A 15,715-nucleotide genomic window follows, 5' to 3' on the forward strand; every position below is an offset into this window, starting at 1 on the left:
TAGAGATAGCTTAGAATTGGCATATGAATATAGAAAGAGTGAATGAGTTCTCTAATTGTCAACGCGCGGGCACAGGGTCTACTTTCGTGTCCGTTTCGACTTTCGCGTTCGGCGATTTTTTCAATTCGAGCAACGCCTCGAAAAATTGCATCACCACGGCGTCCGGCCAAGGCGCGCCGAACGGCGCTTCTGGACCCGCCTCCCATCCCAAATGACCGCCGCTTTCAGTTTCAAGCAAAATCACATTTGGATTTTCCTCGATGATCGCGCGAGGGATTGAATCGGCGATGGCGATTGGGTCGTCGCGCGCCTGCACCGTCATCAACGGGACGCGAACGTCGCCAATCTTATTCTTGCTCCCAGAATATTCGTAATACGCATCCACGGACGGAAATCCGAAAGTAACTCGCGTGATTGCTTCGTCGAAATCCCTCACCGTCTTCGCCGCCTTGACGAGCTCGGGATTGTACTTCGGTAACCCCGCGAAGAGGTTCTCGTGCGGCGCGAAGAGCTTGCGCATGTTCTTCGCCATGGCTTGACTGTACACTTTACCGAAAAACCCACTCTCGAGCGCAGTGTCGCACGCGTTCAAGTCGAACGGATTGCACAGCGCCGCAGCACCGGTGACTTTCGCGTTTTCTCCCTCTTCTCCGAGGAAATTCGTCAAAATGTTTGCCCCGAGCGACCAACCGATGGCGAAGAGCGGCGCGTCTGGGTATCGTTCGCGAAGCGTGTTCACGACGTGCCTGATATCGCCCGTGTACGATGCGCTGTAAAATTGCGGCGTCGTCAGCGGCGATTCCGAGGTGCCGCGGCAGTTGAACGCGACGCATCGAAATCCGCGCGCCCTGGCGCGCTTTAAAAAATGCTTCAAGTACTTGTCGTGCGACCCGCCGGCGATGCCCGACATCAGCACCAACACCGGCGCGTCGGCGGCGATTCGAGCGTGATGCACCGCCAACCTTCGACGCACGAGCGCGCTCTGATCGAACACCCGACGCACGAACGGCGGTCCGCGCCGCTCAATCTCGCACGCTTCCTCCCCCGAGTCCTCGTATTCGCTCAAATCCGCGTCCCCGTCCACGCTCATCGGCCAGTCCAGGGTCGCGTGTCCGCCGTCCGGCATCGCCAACACCTCCCGCTGATACGCCACGTTCAAATCCCGCCTGAGCAACGAACTCAAAATCGTGCTCGCGTGCCTATTTTTCAACCACGCGACCGCGTCGTACCCTCGCTCCAAGATGGCCCCGCACTTGTCCAGCACGTACGCGTTTCGCTTCGTCCGCCGCGCCGTCACCCTCACCTCGCTCGTCTCCCGCGCGCTTCCCAGCGCGCACCACGCCGCGCACGCCGTCGCCGCGACCGCCATCCCCGCGATCGCCCCTCCCGGCGGTCCCAGCGCCGCCGTCGTCGTCGCCGCGCCTCGCCGTCCCGTCGTCGTCGCGCCTCCTCGCGTCCACGTCGTCCCGCGCGCCATCGTCCCGCCCCGTCGTCCCCGCGCCGTCGTCGCGCGCCGACGCGGACGCGAGGACGTCACCGGCGTCGCCCGCGCCGCGCGCGCGCGCATCCGTCGTCGCGCGCCGCGCTCTGGCGCGCGGCCGCGCGTGCGACGGTCGCACACTGTTTGCGCACACAGCGGTCGGTCGGACGACCCTCGACGGCCCCCGTCCGACCGACCGCGATCCGAGCGTATGCGCGAACAGTGCGCGATGTCATTTCGACGACGGCGCGCGCGATTCGAACGTCCCGCGCGCCGCGCCACACGGCGACGCGCGATGGGCGATCGCGACGCGAAGCGCCAGCGCGGCGCGCGGCGTCCGCGCGCGCAGTCCGACGACATGGACGACCTGCTCGGCGCCGCGGGCGTGGACGCGCGCGACGACGGACGCGAGGACGACGACGACCGGGGACGCGCGATCGACGGCGACGACGACGACGACGACGACGGGACGCGCGAGGCGAGCGATGGACGACGAGCGGAAGAAGACGCGAGCGGGAGCGATTCTCGCGCGAAGGGGGCGCGGGACGGCGGCGAAAGCGGCGAGACGCGACGGGAGGACGACGACGAGGGGGGACGCGATCCGGGGCGCGAAGACGACGACGACGACGACGAAGACGTGATGGACGCGGAGTGCGGGGAGGAGGAGGAGGGAAGCGATGGCGACGCGCGCGAGGAGGACCAGGGGAATAAGACGAACGCGAGGAAGCGAGGGCGGAAACCGAAGGCGGCGAACGAGGAGGGCGCGCGCGGAGACGCGGACGCGGAGGCGAGCCTGCCGAAACGGACCGAGGTGACCATCACGGGGAACGCGCGAACGAAGGCGGAGTTGATCGGGATGAAGGGCGTAGTGAAGAAATCGTTGCCGTCGGGTGGGTGGCATCGGTTGGTGTTGGAAAATGGGCGCGAAGTGCGCGTGCGAAGAAGCGCGTTGACGGCGTCGGAGACGGGGCGCGGAGACGAGGAGGGCGAACAGGGCGAAGACGACGACGACGAGGACGACGAGGATGAGGACGACGGCGACGATAAAGACAACATGGCGACTAGAGCTCGACGACCGACGCGCGTTCCTGGAAACGGACCTCCGAGCCAGGCGGCGGCGGCGGCGATGAAGCGCCTGCAAGAACGTCGCCGAAGCGCGCGTCCGAACTGTCAATCGAACTTCGAGCGTCTGACGCTTTCAACTTTACAAAAGTACAAGAAAGCGTACGAAATGGAAGCCAACCCGGAGACGGACGGCGATAAGAATGCGCTCGTGCACGAGGTCGGCAAGCACTTCATGCAGCAAAAGCTCGACGAACAAAAAGTGTTGCAAGCGTTCATGTGCGCCGTGGCGGACACGACGCAGATTGGATAATAAAATTTTAATCATCGAGTCTAGCGGTTTTTCACATTCTTCTAAATCCTAAGGTCGGAAGGCACCACGCCGCTCTTGAGAGCGTTCTCCAACCGACTCACTTCTTCGAGGGTCTCCGCGTTGGCAATCGCCACCTTGAGCGCCGTGAGTTGTTCCGGCGTCGGCCCGCTCGGTTTAGCGTCCTTCTTCGTCTCATCCTTTGTCTCCTCCAACCCATCGCCCGGGGTAAACGTCTTCGCCCGCTGCGCCGCGCCATCATCCGCCCCGAACGTCTTCTCCGCCTCCTCGCGTTCGCTCGCGCGCACCTTTTGAAAATCCAGCGTCTTCAACGCCTTGCACTTGTAAATCACGTACAACCGATAGTTCTCCTTCGCGCACACCGGATTCCCACACAACGTCAGCATCTTCAACTTCTTCAGCGAACCCAACCCATCGCAATCTCCCAAGTTCCGCAGCGCGTTATTCGTCAGCGTCAGCGTCGTCAGCGCCGGCGTCGCCCTCGCCAGTTCCTCCCCGTTCACCCTCGCGATTCGATTATTCCCGAACATCAGCGTCTTACACCGCGGCATCGACGGCAAATTCTCCAGCCTCACGACGTCGTTCCCCGTGAAATCGTACGCGTCGTACTGATCCCGCGCCGTCGCCAAGTTTTCCAGTCGCCCAATCCTCCGCCCCCGCAGGTCGATTTCGTGCTCGCCGAGCGGGTTATACCGTCGATCGGCGTCCGCGATGACGTCCGCGGTCAGCCGGTCGCTCGCGGCGTTCGCGTCGGCGTGCATCGCGCGCGCCTCCGCGCGTTCCTCGCGCGCCGCGCGCGGAGTGCCGACGCCGCGCGTCGATCGGGGCGACGCCGCGCCGTCGTCGCGACCGACCCCGTCGTGTCGAGTCACGACTCGCCGCGATCGACAGACCCCCTCGCGTTCGAATCACGACCCGTCGAACGGCGATCGGGGACATTCGGCATTCGTCGCCCCGCGGCACGCGCGCGCGCGGCGCGATGGCGACGACGCGACGGTCGAGCGCGGCGAGGCGCGCCGCGGCGGCGCGCGTCGCGAACGACCGCGACGACGACCGCGACGACGACGACGACGAGGACGCGATGACACGCGCGGAGGCGACGGAATCGACGGAAATGGAAGACGATTGCGACTTCGTGCGCGAACTCCCGGGCGCGTCGGGAGGGCTCGAGGAGGCGACGCTGGCGGCGATGCGGGGCGTGTCGCTGGGAGACGCGTGCGCGGCGGCGGGCGTGAGGACGCTGGCGCGAGAGACGCGAGATGGGGACGCGGTGATCGATCGAGACGCGGCGGCGGCGACGACGGAGCGGGCGCTGGACGCGGCGATGCGGGAAAAGGCGCTGGTGCTGGAGAGATACGAGGGAAGGACGCACTCGGTGAAGGCGAAGGAGGGAAGCGTGCAGGGGGCGTTTCAAAGGGCGGTGTTCGCGAAAAAGTTGCACGAGAGGATCACGACGCGCGTGCGGGAGGAGGTGCGAAGACGAGCGGAGAGCGATTTGAGAACGGCGAGACGAGCGGCGCAGGAGAGACAGTTGAGTGGGAGGCGAGACGCGAAGGCGGCGATGGACGCGAAACGAGAGGCGCCGCATAAACCGTGGTTCTTGTTGGAGACGCCGAAGGATGAGCAAATGCGATTGCGAAAGGCGGCGATGGTGGACGCGGCGAACGCCGAGGCGGGCGCGGACGCGGGCGCGGACGCGTCGTCGTCGTCGTGGACGATGCCGGGGAACGTGACGATCGAGCCCGTGCCAGATACCACGGATGAATCGGTGCTAGGTGCGGTGAGGATGTGCATTTACATGGTCCAGTCGCATCCGAGACCGATTCAGAAGGTTTTGGACTACCTCTTTGGGTACTCGCCCGCGGTGGACGGCGAAGACTTGGAAGAAATCGACGCGTACTCCAAAGGGCTCCCAGTGTCGCGCGGTCGAATGCCGGCAGATTTGGCGTACTCGTACGCGGCGAATCTCGACAAAACTCTCGGCGAACGAGACAAAGTGGCGCTCAAGGCGCTCATCAAGGATGTCAAGGAGGAGTGGTCGTCGCACATCAAAGCCGGGTTCGACGCGGTGAAGGAGCTCGAATCCACCCCGCTCGACTCCGCAGAGGACATTCGCGTGCAGAATCGCGACAGTTGGCTCCGCGCTATGTTCCCAACCCTCGATTGGCCGACGAGAAACGAGAAAAATTATAAGTTCATGGAGCATTTGCGCGAGCAACAAGCCTTGGACGCTCGCACCGCAGTCTCGACGTCGCGACCAGTTCCCTTGGCTCTCAGTCGCGCCAATCGCGCCAAGCAAGCGCAAGAACAAATTCAAACTTATGATCTGGGTGGCTCAAAGATTCACTACAGCAAAGATGGCGTCCCGATCATTGCTCCCGATGGTTTCTTCCCCAAGGCGAACACCGCGCCTTCGAAACGCGCCGAGACCGCACGCATCCGTCTCGCCGCCTCCGACGCCGAACGAAGGCTCGCCGAGCGGCGACGACTATAGAACACCAAAGTCGATAGCACTAGTCCATCATTGGCCCCTCCTAGCGTTTTAGAAACGAAATTATTCTCTCGACGCTCCTTCGTCGCGTCCCTCGCTTCGCCCTCACATTGCGCCTCGAGGCGCTCGCCGCCATGATTTACTTCGAGCGCCAAACCTCGCGCCTGTGCGGAGTGCACGCCATAAACGCTCTCCTCCAAGGTCCCTTCTTTAGCGCCAGCGACCTCGCCGCGATAGCCCGCGCTTTGGACGACGAAGAGCGTTCGTTACTCGACCAATCTTCGCTCCGTCGCTCGAGCGGTTCGCACGCCGAGCGTTCCGAGAACGTTGGAGACGACGGTAACTTCAGCATACAAGTGTTGTGCAAAGCTTTGGACGTGTTCGGGCTCAGCGCGCGGTACGCGTCCGCGGATGAAGAGCGCGGGACGGACTCCGCGAAGGAGCTCGCGTTCGTCTGCAATTTATCCGAGCACTGGTTCGCGCTGCGGCGGCTGGGCGACGCCTGGTGGGACTTGAATTCCATGCACGCCGCGCCGAAAAAAATCGGAACGTTCTATTTGGACGCGTTTTTGAATCAGTTGACCGCGGAAGGGTATTCGATCTTCGTGGTGCGGGATTTAGCCGCGGCGGCGTTGCCGGAGATGCTCGGGCAAAACGGCGAATACGGCGAGTGGTTGACGGAGGAGGAATGTCTGCGGTTGACGAGCGAAGCGGAGACAGCGCAAGCATCGGGACGTGCGCGACTTGCAGCTGAAAGTGCGATGAAGACGCTGAGCGATGGGCCGTCGCGGTTGGTGGTGGATGGTGGCGTCGCGAGCGACGTCGTCGACTTGACGGCGGATAGAGAGTTGCAAGCCGCTCTGGAGGCGAGCATGGAGGATTACGGCAAGCTTGACGCATCGGGTACCGATACCGACGCCGATCTCAAAGCGGTTCTGGCGGCGAGCTTAGAAGAGATCGAAGGTGGCGATGCGTCCATCGAAGCCGCGATCGCCGCGAGCTTGCGAGACGAAGAGGCGAAGATGGACGTCGACGTCGCGCGATTCGCCGAAGAGCCCGACGCGGGCGACGGAATCGTGTCGCTCGCGTTTCGACTTCCCGACGGTGACCGCATCGCTCGTCGCTTCGCGTGCGCGAGCTCGATCGCAGACGTTGAAAAGTGGCTCGAAGTCGCCAAGCGTTTGGACATGCGCAGCAACTGTCTCGCGCTCGCGTTTCCGCCGCGCGCGCTCGCGGACGCCTCGACGTCCATTCGAGACGCCGGCATCACCGATCGCGAAGTTCTCGCCGTTCGTCCACGACCGTGAATTCAACAAATAGTCCCATTCTTTTCAAGTTTCCAAAAACGTTCTCGCGTCTTGTCTTCGCGTCGCTCGCGCGTAGTCCTCACAACGCGACTGGGGCGCATCGTCATGGGCGCCACCGCCCTCACTGCCGTGTTCGGCGCCGTCTCTGGCGTCGGCTGCGCGGCGTTCGCGAACGGCTTGCGCAAGCTCCCACCGTTTTCACGTGCGTTGCTCCCCTCGCGCGTCGCGTCGCCGCGCCGAACGCGTCGCGACGCGATCGATCTAGGGTTGGATGTCGCGCACTCGCGACGCGACGCCACCGCCTGACGCGCGAATCTCGCGCCGCGCGATCGGACACTGACGAAGTGTTGTTTGTTTACGTCACGCAGAACCCTGGAAGCACGCCGTGGCGGCGGGCGTCGGTGCGGCGGCGTTAATGTACAACGCGGATTTGGAAACGTCGCTCAAGGAGGACGTGGAGCGCTTGCGGGCGACGCGCGCCGAGCAGAACGCGGAGTACATGGCGGAGATACGGGCGAAGCGATAATAGGGAGTTGTGATGATACAGAATGTACAATATATATTCATAAATACGAAGTCTCGATATTACCGCGGATGGCGCGCCGTCGGCGCTGAGCGGCGCTTCTCGTAGTTGACTACACCGGTGTACACTTGCTAATAGCCAGCCAAGTCCATCAAATTAATTTCGCTTTGGCAGTGACGCATCTGCTTCGTGCGTCTTAAGCCACTGGGGAGAGGTAAGGTCTCTGGGATCGTGGGTGGATGCAGCGCCGGCGCGCCCGAGTCGCGAAGAATCTCGTATCGCATCGACTGAACATCCAACTTATCGTCATGCGACGCGTCAGAGTTCGACAAACGATCATCTGAGATGCGCCGTTTAGAGTTTTGTTGATGTAGCTGCTGATCGTCGAGCGTTGTGTGCTTCATCGGTGCGAAAGATAGGGGCTTTGCGTTGTCCTCATCCTCAACCAACGCCGACAAGTCTGGACAGCTTTGAAATGACTTTAGCGCTGAAGTCTTCTCATCCGGATTAGCCTTAACGAAACGACCCTTCACGCGAACGCGCGCGTCTGCGAGCGTTTTACGGCATTCATAGCGCACCACTTTCTTCAACCCCATCAATCGACGCTCGCGCTTGGCGCGATATCTGTCGAGCTGCGCTTGGCGCTCCTTGCTCACCACGCGTCGAGGGATGCCGAAGAGATCGCTCGACATCGGCATCATTATGGGTGGAAAAGCCCCGGGTGGATAGGAACCTACCGTCTCTGCGGGCCCACGCTGCGCCGCGGGCAGTCCCAATCCAAGAGGCGACGGTCGCGGAGTGAAATTATCTCTCGCGCTCTTCGAGACGTACGCCTTGGCGGCGGCTTGATTCGGGCTCACCGCTTGAATCTGATCCGCCACCGCCTCCAGAGCGGCGGAAATAGACGCCGCATCGCCATCGAATAAAAGCGCCGACTCTGTTTCGGGCATCTCCAGCAAAGAAGCCAACGGATCGTCGTCCAAATCGAAAATCATCGTGTCGCTATTACTCGACATTCGCGGCGCCCTTGGACTCGTATCCTCTTCTCCGTTCTCACCTAAATTCAAAAACACGCCCACATCCCACGCACTGATCGTCGCGTCCATGCTCGACGTCGAATCGTGCGTCGTCGTCTTCGCATCGTCCCTCTTAAACAAACTGAAACTCTTCTCCCTCAAACTCTCGCTCGTCCCGCGTCCTCGTCCGTCCTCGTCCTCGCGCCTCGCGCTCGCCGTCGCGCTCGCCGCCGCTTTCCAATCCCCGCACTCCTTCGCCTCACTCAATCCCGCCTCGAGCGTTCGTTTATACCACTCATCCACCGTGATCCTCTCGTGTCTCGCCGCGACCTACGGCGTTCAACCGCGTCCCGATCGTCAGTCCGTCGCGTCGTCGTCTCGCGCGCCCAGTCGACATCGCTCGTTCGCGCGCGCGTTCGTTTCGCGAATATCCGCGCGCGCGCGCACCGCGTTCGCCCCGTGCACGCGCGCGTCGCACGTCGCGCACAGGAACGCCTCTGCGCCGAATCGAAGCGCGATCGCGGGCGTAAAAAATCAGTCCCAATCCTCGTCGCGCGCGTCTCTCGTCGCGCGCGTCGCGCGTCTCTCGTCTCTCGTCTCTCGTCGTCGTCGTCCATCCGCGTCAGCGCGCATCGTGTCGCCGCGCGCGCGTCCATCCGCGTCTTTTTCGCGCGTTCGCGACGCGTCTCTCGTCGCGCGCGCGCACCGTCGGCGAGACAAAATATATCGGCGTCGCGCGCGCGACACGCCGCGCACGCGGGCATCGCGACGGCCGCGGCGTCGTGTCGCGCGCGCGATGGCGCGATGGCGCGCGTCACCGTCACACGGAGACACGCGGATCAACGACTTTGTCGAGACTCGGATAAACACACGGATCTGTGGACATCGATCGTCGACGCCGCGCCGCGCCGCGCGACTCGACGACGCGACGCGACGCGACGCGATTCGGGACGCGTCGAATGTCGTCGCGCGTCGTCGCGCGTCCGACGGTCGCGCGCGACGCGCGGCGCGCGCGCGCGGGCGCGATGGATGGGCGACGAAGGCTGCCGACGACGACGCGGGGACGACGCGAGCGGACGCGCGCGGGCGCGGGCGCGCCCGGAATCGACGAGATGCTCGACGGACGCGAGCGGAAGTATTACATGGTCGGAGGCAAGGGCGGGGTCGGGAAGACGTCGCTGTCGAGCTCGCTCGCGGTGAAGTTCGCGAGCGCCGGGCACGAGACGCTGGTGGTGAGCACGGACCCGGCGCACTCGCTGAGCGATTCGTTGGCGCAGAACGTCAGGGGAGGGCAGCCGGTGGAGGTGAACGATACGGATGGGATGCTGTACGCGCTGGAGATCGATCCGGAGAGCGCGAAGGCGGAGTTTACGCAATTCGCGCGGGCGACGGACATGAGCGGGGGGGCGAGAGATTTTATGAGCTCGGTCGGTTTGGGCGGGTTCGCGGACTCGATCGCGGATTTGAAGCTCGGGGAGCTCTTAGACACGCCGCCGCCGGGGTTGGACGAGGCGATCGCGATCGCCAAGGTGTTGCAGTTTACGAAGGATGAGAAATTTAGCAAGTTTACGCGCATCGTCTTCGACACGGCGCCGACGGGGCACACGCTGCGGTTGCTGTCGCTTCCGGATTTCCTCGACGCGTCGATCGGGAAGATCGTGCGATTACGTCAAAAGCTCACGAGCGCGACGGATGCGGTGAAGGGGATCTTCGGCGTGGGTGAGGACAAGCAGGACGACGCGGTGGAGAAGCTCGAAAAGCTCAAGGCGCAAGTCAAGGAAGTGCGCACGCTGTTTCGAAACAAAGACACCACCGAATTCATCATCGTCACCATCCCCACGGTGCTAGGCGTGAGCGAATCGGGCCGCTTGTTACAAAGCCTTCGCGACGAGGACGTGCCGTGCAAGCGGTTAATCGTCAACCAAGTGCTCAAGGTGAACGTCGACGACTTTAAAGCCACCGCCGCCGAGGCGCGAGACGCCCAAGACGCCCTCGTCGCGCGATTATCCGGCGACGACGCGGAGGCGTTACAAAAGTACGTCGATTTGAACGCCAAAGCCTTGAAAGCGGCGCAGGCCGCGGTGACGTTTTGCAGCGTCAAGGAAAAAGACCAGACGCGCGCGTTGCAAATGTGCGAAGAAGACGCGGGATTAAACTCTCTCAATCGCACCGACGCGCCGCTGTTTGACATGGAAATTCGCGGCGTTCCGGCGTTGAAATTCTTCGGCGACCAAGTGTGGCGATAGTTAGTCTCGTCGCGCGTCGAGATCGCGCGCGCTGTCATTATTACGCTTTCAATTTGTTTCGTCTCGCCGCCTCGCCGTCGCGCCTCGACCGCACTTTCGCGCGCCCCGTCTCGACTCCCACCGCGCGCGTCGCCATGAATCAGGCGGACGTGGACAAACAGATCAACCAGGTCCGTCGCGTCTCCCGTCGTCGCGCCTCGACGACGTCGCCATCGCGCGCGGCCACCGCTCGTCGATCTCGCGACGGAAACCGAGCGCGCGAAACGCGTCCACGCGCGACGACTGACGGCTCCGTCGCGCCCGCGCGACGCACGCGCAGATGGTGCAGTTCATCAAGCAAGAGGCGAACGAGAAGGCGCGCGAGATCGCCATCGCGACCGAGGAGGAGTTTAACATCGAAAAGCTCTCCATGGTGGATGGGGAAAAGATCAAAATAGCGAAGGAGTACGAACGAAAAGAAACCACCGTGGACACGGCGAAGAAGATCGAGGCGTCGACGGGGCGAAACGCGATGCGGTTGAAGGTGCTGAGCGCGCGGGCGCAGGCGATGGAGACGGTGGTGGAGGAAGCGCGCGCGAAACTGGCGGAGACGAGCGCGGACGCCGGACGATACCGGACGCTGATGACGGCGTTGATCGTGCAAGGGGCGCGAAAACTCGGCGATGCGAGCGTGCGCGTGCGATGCCGGGAGTGCGATGCGGCGGTGGCGCGCGAGGCGGTGGCGGCGGCGGCGGCGGAGATGCCCGGGACGACGGTGACGTTGGACGAGTCGTCGAGTCTGCCGGCGGCGCCCGCGTGTTCGGGCGGCGTCGAAGTCGCGAACTCGACGGGTAAGATCGTGTGCGATAACACCCTGGACGCACGCTTGCGTATCGCGTACGAAAACGGTACCCCGGCGATTCGGGCGAAGATTTTCGGCGAGTCGAGCGCCGACGCCTCCGCGCGCGAGCGCGCCGCGGTTCCCGCCTCCGCGCCCAATTTAATCGCTCTTTAACCCCTCGCCCCTCGCGCGCGCCGCGCGCCGCGATCTCTACACGCATCTCTAGCCATTGTTACAATCCTATCGAATCGAATCACTACTTGAACGTCGTCGGCGCCTTGGCCAACCTTCCGCTCGCCGTCGTTCTGATTTGCTCCGCCTCCGCCGCCAACTCCTCCACCACCTGCGAGCTCGCGCTGCTCACGCTGAACGTCCGCTCCTCCGTCTTGAACGGTTTCACCCTCTTCTGCGCCTGCTGTTTGCTCTGCGCCAGCGCCAGTTCGAACCCTCTGAGGACGTTTCCTCCCGAGCTGTGATCGGTGAGCAGCGACGTCTCGAGGTCGTACACCTGACGCTCGATCTCCGCCGCGTCGGCCTCGATCTTGGCGCGGCGCTGCTTGAGGTGCGTCATCGTCGCGTTCTTTTCGCTCATCGCTCGTCGCGTCGCGCGGGCGAGGCGGGCGAGGTGTGCGGAACGCGAATGAATTCGGTTCGGCATGCATTCATTCTCACGCGCAGCGCGGCGACTCGGCGAGACGGCGGCGGCGCGGCTACGCGCCACGCGTGGACCCGGCGTTGGACGTCTGAGAGGACGCTAAGGACCCGGACGCGCGAGTAACACCCCGACCAAGGCTTCGTGGTAATCGACGCTCGCGGGGGAGGACTTTAAGCGCTCGGGGAGGGCGTCGGCGAGCGCGCGCTGCGCGGCGACGACGGAGACGCCGACGGGCGGCGGGAGCGGCGGACCACGGCGAGGGGAATCGCACAGACCCAGACGCTGGCGCAGGGCGAGATTTTCAGCCTGCGCGCGCGCGTGCGCGTCCACCATGTCGGAGGGGTGCCGCGAAGGGAACACGCAGTCGGCGTGGTCGTTTTCAAATTTGACGTTGACGCACACGGCGCGAGGGATTTGAGCGTCGCGAACGCACACCAAGCCGTCGCTGGGCTCGCCGTAGCGATTGTCGATGTAGCGCGCGGATGGAAACAAACCGGCCGCGGCGGATTTCGTCGCCGTGGCGAAGGACACCACGGGATAGTGACTCGGAATGGGGTGCGCGGCGAGAAAAGCGCGACGTTCGCGATACGTCAAGTCGCGAATAGGCTCGAGCAATCGAGCGCCGTCGCCTTTGGGCGCGCTCACCAAAATTTCAAGAAGCGAAGCGACGGGGTCCGCCAACGGCGCGCTGAGTAAATCGGTCGCGATGGGTGACCCTCCGAACGGGCTTTGCACCGCGATTAAACCGCGCACGAGCTTTCGTAGTCTGTCGTCGTGCAACGCGAGCGCCGCGCCTCCGTCGACGCCGCCCTTCGAGTGTCCAATGATCACGACACGTTTCCCAGTCTCGGCGTGAATATCTTCAATCTCGCGCGCCAGTGCCTTTGCGTTCGTTACGACCGCGCCTTCGCCATCGACCAAACGCGAGATGCGACACTGCGCTCCGCGGTCTCGGAACGCCTGCTCAACGTCGGCGTAGTATCGCGGATAGTACGATCCAAACAAACCTGGCACGAGCAGATAAAAGTACTCCGCACCCGTCGCGAGCACGCTCCCAGGACGCGCTAAAACTCCTTCCAAAGCTTCCTCGAACGCCGATTCGCCGTCGATCGTCGTTTCCGCCGCCTCGTCGTCCAACCATCCGACGTCGCCTCGACTCGCCGCCGTGCTCGCGAGCGCGTTCGACATCTGCCGCATCAAATCCGCCGGCACCTCCGTCCAAGACGCTCGCGCGTCGACGAACGCTCTCGCTGCCTCGCGCGCCGCGCGTAGTCTCGCGACGCTGTCGCCCGCGGCGGCGTCGAGCCACTCCGCCGCCGCCGCCGCCGCCGGCAAGTCGCGCGCGCGTCGCAGCGCCGCGAGCGCCTCGCCCAGCGCCTCCGCGTCGACGAACGCGCCGCTGTCGACGAATGGAAACCGCGACCTCGCCGGTGGCGCCGCGACGTCCGTAGCTTCCGTCGCGTCCGTCGCGTCGTCGTTTCCGTCGTCATCGTTCTCGAGCGTGTCTTCGCCAAGTTTCGACGACGACGACGTCGCGACGTCGCGTCGCGCGGCCGCGCGCGACGAACGAGCGCGTTGCGGTACGTTCGCTCGGACTGGTGCGAGGCGCGCGCGCGCGAGGGCGAGGCGCATGAGGACGACGGACGCGATGTGACGACGCGACGCGACAGTTACTCCGTTACACGCGAAAGGACTTTGCGATCGCCTCGATCGCCTCGATGGCGCTAGATTCCACCCGGTCGTTGTGTGCGATCGATTGCTTGAGGGCACGGATGATATCGCGCGCGGGCGCGACGGCGGGCGGCGCGGCGCGGAGCCAGTCGGCGGGGAGGACGTCGACGACGGCTTGAAGCGACGCCGCGCACGCGGCTGGATCCACGAGCTGTAAACGCACGTAAGGGATGACTTGGGCGCCGATGATGCCGTCGGCGACGATGCGCTGAAGCGCGGCGCGGTCGACAATATCTTCAAACGCGAATGCGCTTCGAACGAGATCCAAAGCGAGTCGGAATTGAGCTTGGGCGTGACGTGCGGCGTTTGGCGCGCACGTGGCAACTATTGGCGAATACGTCGGTACCGCGCATTCCTCTGCGCATCGCTTCAGTCGACGTTGTAACGCGATGACAATCTCCTTTGCCTCTTCGTTCGCGCTCGGTTCGACGTAGACGAAGATATCCTTGAGCGTAGACGCCAGAGCGCGCGATTGCGCCGGATCTCGCGGTTCCCACCACTCTTCCACAGCCTCCGATGCGATCGGTAAAACGACGTGCTGCACCATGTTGGGCAACAAATTCGCATCTTCGTCACCTTCGTCGATTTTTCCATCAATCACGCCGTAGTCGAACAGTTGTCCGTACCAAGACATTGCGTCCAACGCGCCTGGCGCAGTTTTCCCAGCGAGCGGAAACAACGGAGACCATCCAATCAGTTCCAATCGCACGAAAGGAGCGAAGAGATTAGGGACGGAGACCGACATATACGTGCTCTTATACGAACCAAGGTGCGTGCGCTTCCATTCCTCGGCGTGCCTTTTCACCGCGCTGAGCGTCGAGAACTCTTCTGACGCGTCCTTGAGCATCGAGCTCGCCGCGTCTCTGGCGTCCGCCCAATCTTTGTGAAGCAATCCGACCTCGCGTTCGTCCTCAGCGACCGCCATTGCCGTGTCGCTCGACTCACGTCGCTTTGATCGCGCCTTGACTTTTTCCCGCATCGCGATGTTCAAGTCTCTGCCCATGTCGTCCAACTTTTCACCGTGCAAACCTTTGGCGTTGAACACGGCGTCCCGAATAGCCGTCACCGCAGTCGCCTTCGCCTCGGTCTGCGAACCGCTGCGTTGTAACACTGCGTTCACCGCTTCCGCCGCGGCTTCCGCTTCGATCGCGCTCTCCTCGAACTCGGCATTCATCGCCTGCGTCAGCGCTTGCGCTCGTTCCGCGTGGAATTTTCTATAATGCTCCTCGAGCTCGTCTAAGATGAGCTTCTTTTCGTGCAGCATGGCGCACGCGTCTCTAAAGTAATCGCGCAACTTTTGAGTGAACACGTATCGCTCACTCGCATCCTTGAGCTCCTTCTCGTAAAACGCCAAAGCCTCTTGACTCTTCACCGCGTTTTCGTCGGCGCGAGTCGCCTCCCTTCTCGCCGTCTCGCTCGACGACTCCGCTGCCTCCAACGCGCGTTTCAAACTTTCGAACGCTTCCATACCACCTCGTTCGATCGAAACCCCAGTACCCGCCCGCTCCATCGTCGCTCGCGCGTCCCGAGCGCTTCGACGCATCTCCGGCTCGTCCCTGAACACGCGTTGCAACTGCGCGCGCTCAAACTCATCGTCGTCGCTCCCCGGCAAGATATCACCCTCCACGTACCCCGCATACCTATCTCGCGCACCACCGTCTCGCACGCTCTTAAACGCCACGCGCTCTCGGCGTCCGCCGCTAGAATCTAAGTCGACGTAATCCGCCGCCGTCGATTTCGCCCTCGCCGCCTCCCGCTTCGCCTTCGCCTCCGCGATCGTCTTCGCGTCCGGAATCACCGTTCCCACCCCCCCCGCCGTCTCGCGCGCCGGCGGCGGCGGCGTCCACGCCTCCGCGCTCGTCCCTCCGAAGACGTCGCTCGCCGACCGTCCCGCCGTCCCGCTCGCCGCCGCGCCCCCCCTGTCCTCCGGTCGATCTCGCAGCGTCGCCTGCTCGCGCCGCAGCGCCGCCAGCGCCGCCGCGTCGTACGTTCGCGTCTCCCCCGTCGTCGTCGTCGTCGTCCCTCGTCGCGCGTCCATCGCCGCGACGCCTCG

General features: G+C 63.5%; 12 protein-coding genes across 12 annotated transcripts; 6 read left to right on the forward strand and 6 right to left on the reverse strand.

The window, feature by feature from the left end:
* Nucleotides 1-58: 58 nt before the first annotated feature.
* On the reverse strand, nt 59-1,369 carry OSTLU_35027 (predicted protein; the record flags this gene model as incomplete). The annotated part of the gene is made up of 2 exons (XM_001419699.1): nt 59-982; nt 1,085-1,369. 2 exons carry the CDS (start codon nt 1,367-1,369, stop codon nt 59-61), a joined length of 1,209 nt encoding a protein of 402 aa, XP_001419736.1.
* Nucleotides 1,370-2,120: 751 nt separating this feature from the next.
* On the forward strand, nt 2,121-2,855 carry OSTLU_33429 (predicted protein; the record flags this gene model as incomplete). The annotated part of the gene is made up of 1 exon (XM_001419482.1): nt 2,121-2,855. The coding sequence occupies one exon, from the start codon at nt 2,121-2,123 to the stop codon at nt 2,853-2,855; it is 735 nt and encodes a 244-aa protein (XP_001419519.1).
* A 41-nt stretch (nt 2,856-2,896) lies between these two features.
* On the reverse strand, nt 2,897-3,634 carry OSTLU_35071 (predicted protein; the record flags this gene model as incomplete). Its single annotated transcript, XM_001419700.1, has 1 exon — nt 2,897-3,634. One exon carries the CDS (start codon nt 3,632-3,634, stop codon nt 2,897-2,899), a length of 738 nt encoding a protein of 245 aa, XP_001419737.1.
* Nucleotides 3,635-3,837: 203 nt separating this feature from the next.
* On the forward strand, nt 3,838-5,412 carry OSTLU_33431 (predicted protein). The gene has a single exon (XM_001419483.1). It carries the CDS (start codon nt 3,955-3,957, stop codon nt 5,365-5,367), a length of 1,413 nt encoding a protein of 470 aa, XP_001419520.1. The 5' UTR covers nt 3,838-3,954; the 3' UTR covers nt 5,368-5,412.
* Nucleotides 5,413-5,498: 86 nt separating this feature from the next.
* OSTLU_33432 (predicted protein) lies at nt 5,499-6,671 on the forward strand (the record flags this gene model as incomplete). The annotated part of the gene is made up of 1 exon (XM_001419484.1): nt 5,499-6,671. The coding sequence occupies one exon, from the start codon at nt 5,499-5,501 to the stop codon at nt 6,669-6,671; it is 1,173 nt and encodes a 390-aa protein (XP_001419521.1).
* Nucleotides 6,672-6,776: 105 nt separating this feature from the next.
* Nucleotides 6,777-7,197, forward strand: OSTLU_33433 (predicted protein; the record flags this gene model as incomplete). The annotated part of the gene is made up of 2 exons (XM_001419485.1): nt 6,777-6,873; nt 7,040-7,197. The coding sequence occupies 2 exons, from the start codon at nt 6,777-6,779 to the stop codon at nt 7,195-7,197; spliced, it is 255 nt and encodes an 84-aa protein (XP_001419522.1).
* Nucleotides 7,198-7,209: 12 nt separating this feature from the next.
* On the reverse strand, nt 7,210-8,982 carry OSTLU_33434 (predicted protein). The gene is made up of 3 exons (XM_001419701.1): nt 8,917-8,982; nt 8,658-8,707; nt 7,210-8,540 (listed from the first exon to the last, which is right to left on the reverse strand). Exons 1-3 carry the CDS (start codon nt 8,972-8,974, stop codon nt 7,326-7,328), a joined length of 1,323 nt encoding a protein of 440 aa, XP_001419738.1. The 5' UTR covers nt 8,975-8,982; the 3' UTR covers nt 7,210-7,325.
* A 340-nt stretch (nt 8,983-9,322) lies between these two features.
* OSTLU_12872 (ArsAB family transporter: arsenite (ArsA)) lies at nt 9,323-10,456 on the forward strand (the record flags this gene model as incomplete). Its single annotated transcript, XM_001419486.1, has 2 exons — nt 9,323-10,144; nt 10,286-10,456. The coding sequence occupies 2 exons, from the start codon at nt 9,323-9,325 to the stop codon at nt 10,454-10,456; spliced, it is 993 nt and encodes a 330-aa protein (XP_001419523.1).
* A 134-nt stretch (nt 10,457-10,590) lies between these two features.
* On the forward strand, nt 10,591-11,387 carry OSTLU_7408 (F-ATPase family transporter: protons (vacuolar); the record flags this gene model as incomplete). Its single annotated transcript, XM_001419487.1, has 2 exons — nt 10,591-10,626; nt 10,776-11,387. Coding segments are annotated over 2 exons (648 nt in total), but the record flags the coding sequence as incomplete, so codon positions are not given.
* Nucleotides 11,388-11,532: 145 nt separating this feature from the next.
* On the reverse strand, nt 11,533-11,868 carry OSTLU_33437 (predicted protein; the record flags this gene model as incomplete). Its single annotated transcript, XM_001419702.1, has 1 exon — nt 11,533-11,868. One exon carries the CDS (start codon nt 11,866-11,868, stop codon nt 11,533-11,535), a length of 336 nt encoding a protein of 111 aa, XP_001419739.1.
* Nucleotides 11,869-12,030: 162 nt separating this feature from the next.
* OSTLU_33438 (predicted protein) lies at nt 12,031-13,128 on the reverse strand (the record flags this gene model as incomplete). Its single annotated transcript, XM_001419703.1, has 1 exon — nt 12,031-13,128. The coding sequence occupies one exon, from the start codon at nt 13,126-13,128 to the stop codon at nt 12,031-12,033; it is 1,098 nt and encodes a 365-aa protein (XP_001419740.1).
* Nucleotides 13,129-13,609: 481 nt separating this feature from the next.
* Nucleotides 13,610-15,700, reverse strand: OSTLU_33439 (predicted protein; the record flags this gene model as incomplete). The annotated part of the gene is made up of 1 exon (XM_001419704.1): nt 13,610-15,700. The coding sequence occupies one exon, from the start codon at nt 15,698-15,700 to the stop codon at nt 13,610-13,612; it is 2,091 nt and encodes a 696-aa protein (XP_001419741.1).
* Nucleotides 15,701-15,715: the final 15 nt, after the last annotated feature.

This window comes from Ostreococcus lucimarinus, chromosome 9, assembly GCF_000092065.1.
Source record: "Ostreococcus lucimarinus CCE9901 chromosome 9, complete sequence".
NCBI lineage: Eukaryota > Viridiplantae > Chlorophyta > Mamiellophyceae > Mamiellales > Bathycoccaceae > Ostreococcus > Ostreococcus sp. 'lucimarinus'.